General features: G+C 42.0%; 2 protein-coding genes across 5 annotated transcripts in view; one reads left to right on the top strand and one right to left on the bottom strand.

Annotated features, from left to right (window-relative positions):
• The window catches only part of SMG6 (SMG6 nonsense mediated mRNA decay factor), a 248,513-nt gene that overhangs the window by 97,288 nt on the left and 148,725 nt on the right, over window positions 1-2,500 (bottom strand). For all 4 annotated transcript variants that reach the window (XM_085879008.1, XM_085879010.1, XM_085879007.1 and 1 more), the window contains one exon: window positions 1,190-1,400. In XM_085879008.1, coding sequence (XP_085735134.1) covers window positions 1,190-1,400 — 211 coding nt within the window. The remainder of the gene's footprint in view (window positions 1-1,189; window positions 1,401-2,500) is intronic.
• Window positions 1,727-2,500, top strand: part of LOC147028528 (uncharacterized) — a 19,069-nt gene continuing 18,295 nt past the window's right edge. Inside the window, exon 1 of the mRNA XM_085880260.1 lies at window positions 1,727-1,805. Within this exon, the coding sequence (XP_085736386.1) occupies window positions 1,727-1,805 (79 nt within the window). The remainder of the gene's footprint in view (window positions 1,806-2,500) is intronic.

Here is a 2,500-nt window from a genome sequence, read left to right on the forward strand (position 1 = left end):
TCAGACTGCTGGGGGAGCTTTCTTCGGAAAAATTCATGGAATGTTTGATCATCACAACAAACTCGATCCCAAAATGAAAGTCCATTCTAAGAGGTTGTTGATTCAAAGGATAACTAATGGATGAGAAAGGCAGCATTTCGTTTGAGGAATGAGTTTTTGAATGTATAGAAACTAAATGGAGCAGCAATTGACAGCATTATTGAGCAAATGACCAAGTACATCAATTTTCACGAATAGGGGATTATCAGCATGACCTTTGGGAGCCAAATGTGCATCTTCAATAGAGCATGGCATTGACTTTTCACGTAAAAATAATAATAATAACAATAATAATAATAATAATAATAATAATAATAATAATAATGATCATGACTTGACATTCCCCTTTTATGCATTTAAGACAAGAAGCCGAAAAGCTGGCGACCTTGTGAGGTTTCTTGCTTCGCTTTCAATCGGCAAGATGCTGGAGATGTAACAATTTGAGAAATGCTTTAATGGGGTGGAATTGCCTGAGCCTTCATAAGGACCAATGAGGTAAAAGTAGTGCTTTACACTCAAAATACATGCAAGACCACTGTACCATACTGTATATCATTCTGAAACACCACCGCCAAAGGCGCTCAGGTGGTTGTTGATACCTTAACGGAGCAGTCAAAGGGCTACAGACATTTGTTGGCTGCAACAATTTCCTGACCTTAACTGATGGAGAACAAGGGGGAAGTAAGAATTAGCATGAAGTATAAAGACACGCAAGAGGACGCAACTTGCAAATTCAGCTCGAGGAGGGGCGAAACATTACGGCATTGACCAATCTCACACATGCAAAACCGACATTTTCAAAAACAGAAAATGCAATACCTTCAGGCTGTCATCTGGGATTGCAAAAAGCACAAGGTAGAAAAGTTTTCATTTTAGAACCTACGATGCTTACAAGGTGCACAAAGAAGTAATGCTCGTAAGTAATGCTTGTAATAATTTTCCATTTTCAAAATCCTGCGCATACATTATTTACAATCCACGTTCATGCACGATCACTCAATATAAACACTTCACGGGAATTAATGGATGTGCAATTAACACTTCTTCACACACCTCGACTTGACCCACCTGCTGGACAACCGAGCATCAGAACAATAACGTCTAAACAAAACCAACAACAGAACAAAACAACCTGATCAGTAAAAGTTACCTTATCAGTGCCTTCTGGGACATAGCATGCATCTTGGGGAGCAGAGAGCAAAGGCACAAACCCTGCCAGGTCTCGCTCCTCCTGCAGGATGAGCAGCGTTAGACCAGCACCAGGCTTCGCCTCAAGACGTGGGGCATCACCGACGGCAGCACCAACCCCCGCCAACACATTGCATAGCGCCGCCAGGGTGGACCACACGTCGACTTCCAACCTGCACAACATTCAACCGGCCCTGCATTTAACTGGTAATGAACGAGTGTTCTCACCGTGGAACCAAAAGACCATGATTATATGACAGTTAACATCCATTGAACACACCGAAAAATCATATGAGAAATTTTGGTCATATCCCATTATCAACCTTTTCATAATTTCAGTGGAACCGGCTCAACACCAAAAAGGAGGTCAAAGTAGGTGCTCAATTTCAAATAAGCAGCTCATGTTACGAATTTGTTACGTGAAAAAGAGAAAGAAAAAAGGTTATGTAGATTAAACAAAGTTTAAAAAAATATTTTAAAAAATCATGGAGAATTTATCATGGGAGCTTTATACAAGCTTGTCATCGTCATCGTTGTCGTCAAGCTTTATACACGTGAGTTTCCTACTGAGACTGAATGTGAGTGCAGATGGTCACACCTTTTCTGTGTCCAAAGATTGATGGAGTGGAAGCAGAGAAATGCCAAAGGCAGACTCAGTAATCATGGTAGGGGAGTGTAAGGAAAAAAAAAACCCAGCAAGACAGGTCATGACAGAGGAGACTAAGGGACAGTATCAGAGGGTAAGGATGGCAGGGCAGATACTTCAAGTGTGGAAGGGAAACAGAGGAATTGGGGGAAGGGAAAGAGGGTAGTGTAGGGTCAAGGAAAACATAAGGAAGTCACTTGTCACCATGCGGTTGTCGTTACAAGATGGCGATCAACTTTCTCCGGTGCCAGGACAGGCTTAGCCTCGTCCTTGTCAATGGCTGTGTGTGGTGCAGGGGACAGATAAAATACATGAAAAGATTGGTCCACTGTATCGCAAAACTAGAGAACGTCGCAAACAAACTGCACTGGTGGTCTTGGGATTTGATAAATCATGCTCCTGGCATGCAAGAATGATAATTTGTACTTTCACAAAATGATAATTTTTCCTGTGTCAACTCTTGTCCCCAAAGACCCCGCAAGGTCACCGTTGCTTCCAATCACTCCGCAAAAGCCCGTAACATAGTTTCCATGTTGTAAGCTTTCTTCCTGAGAGTCAACCAGCAGGAATATTCTGTGATAATCAGGCAGCAGCTCATCATAGTACAAGAGTTCACGTCTTTTTGCC

The sequence above is a fragment of the Eptatretus burgeri genome, chromosome 4, assembly GCF_056783735.1.
Source record: "Eptatretus burgeri isolate ZD-2024b chromosome 4, Ebu_testis_v1, whole genome shotgun sequence".
NCBI classification, from domain to species: Eukaryota; Metazoa; Chordata; class Myxini; order Myxiniformes; family Myxinidae; genus Eptatretus; species Eptatretus burgeri.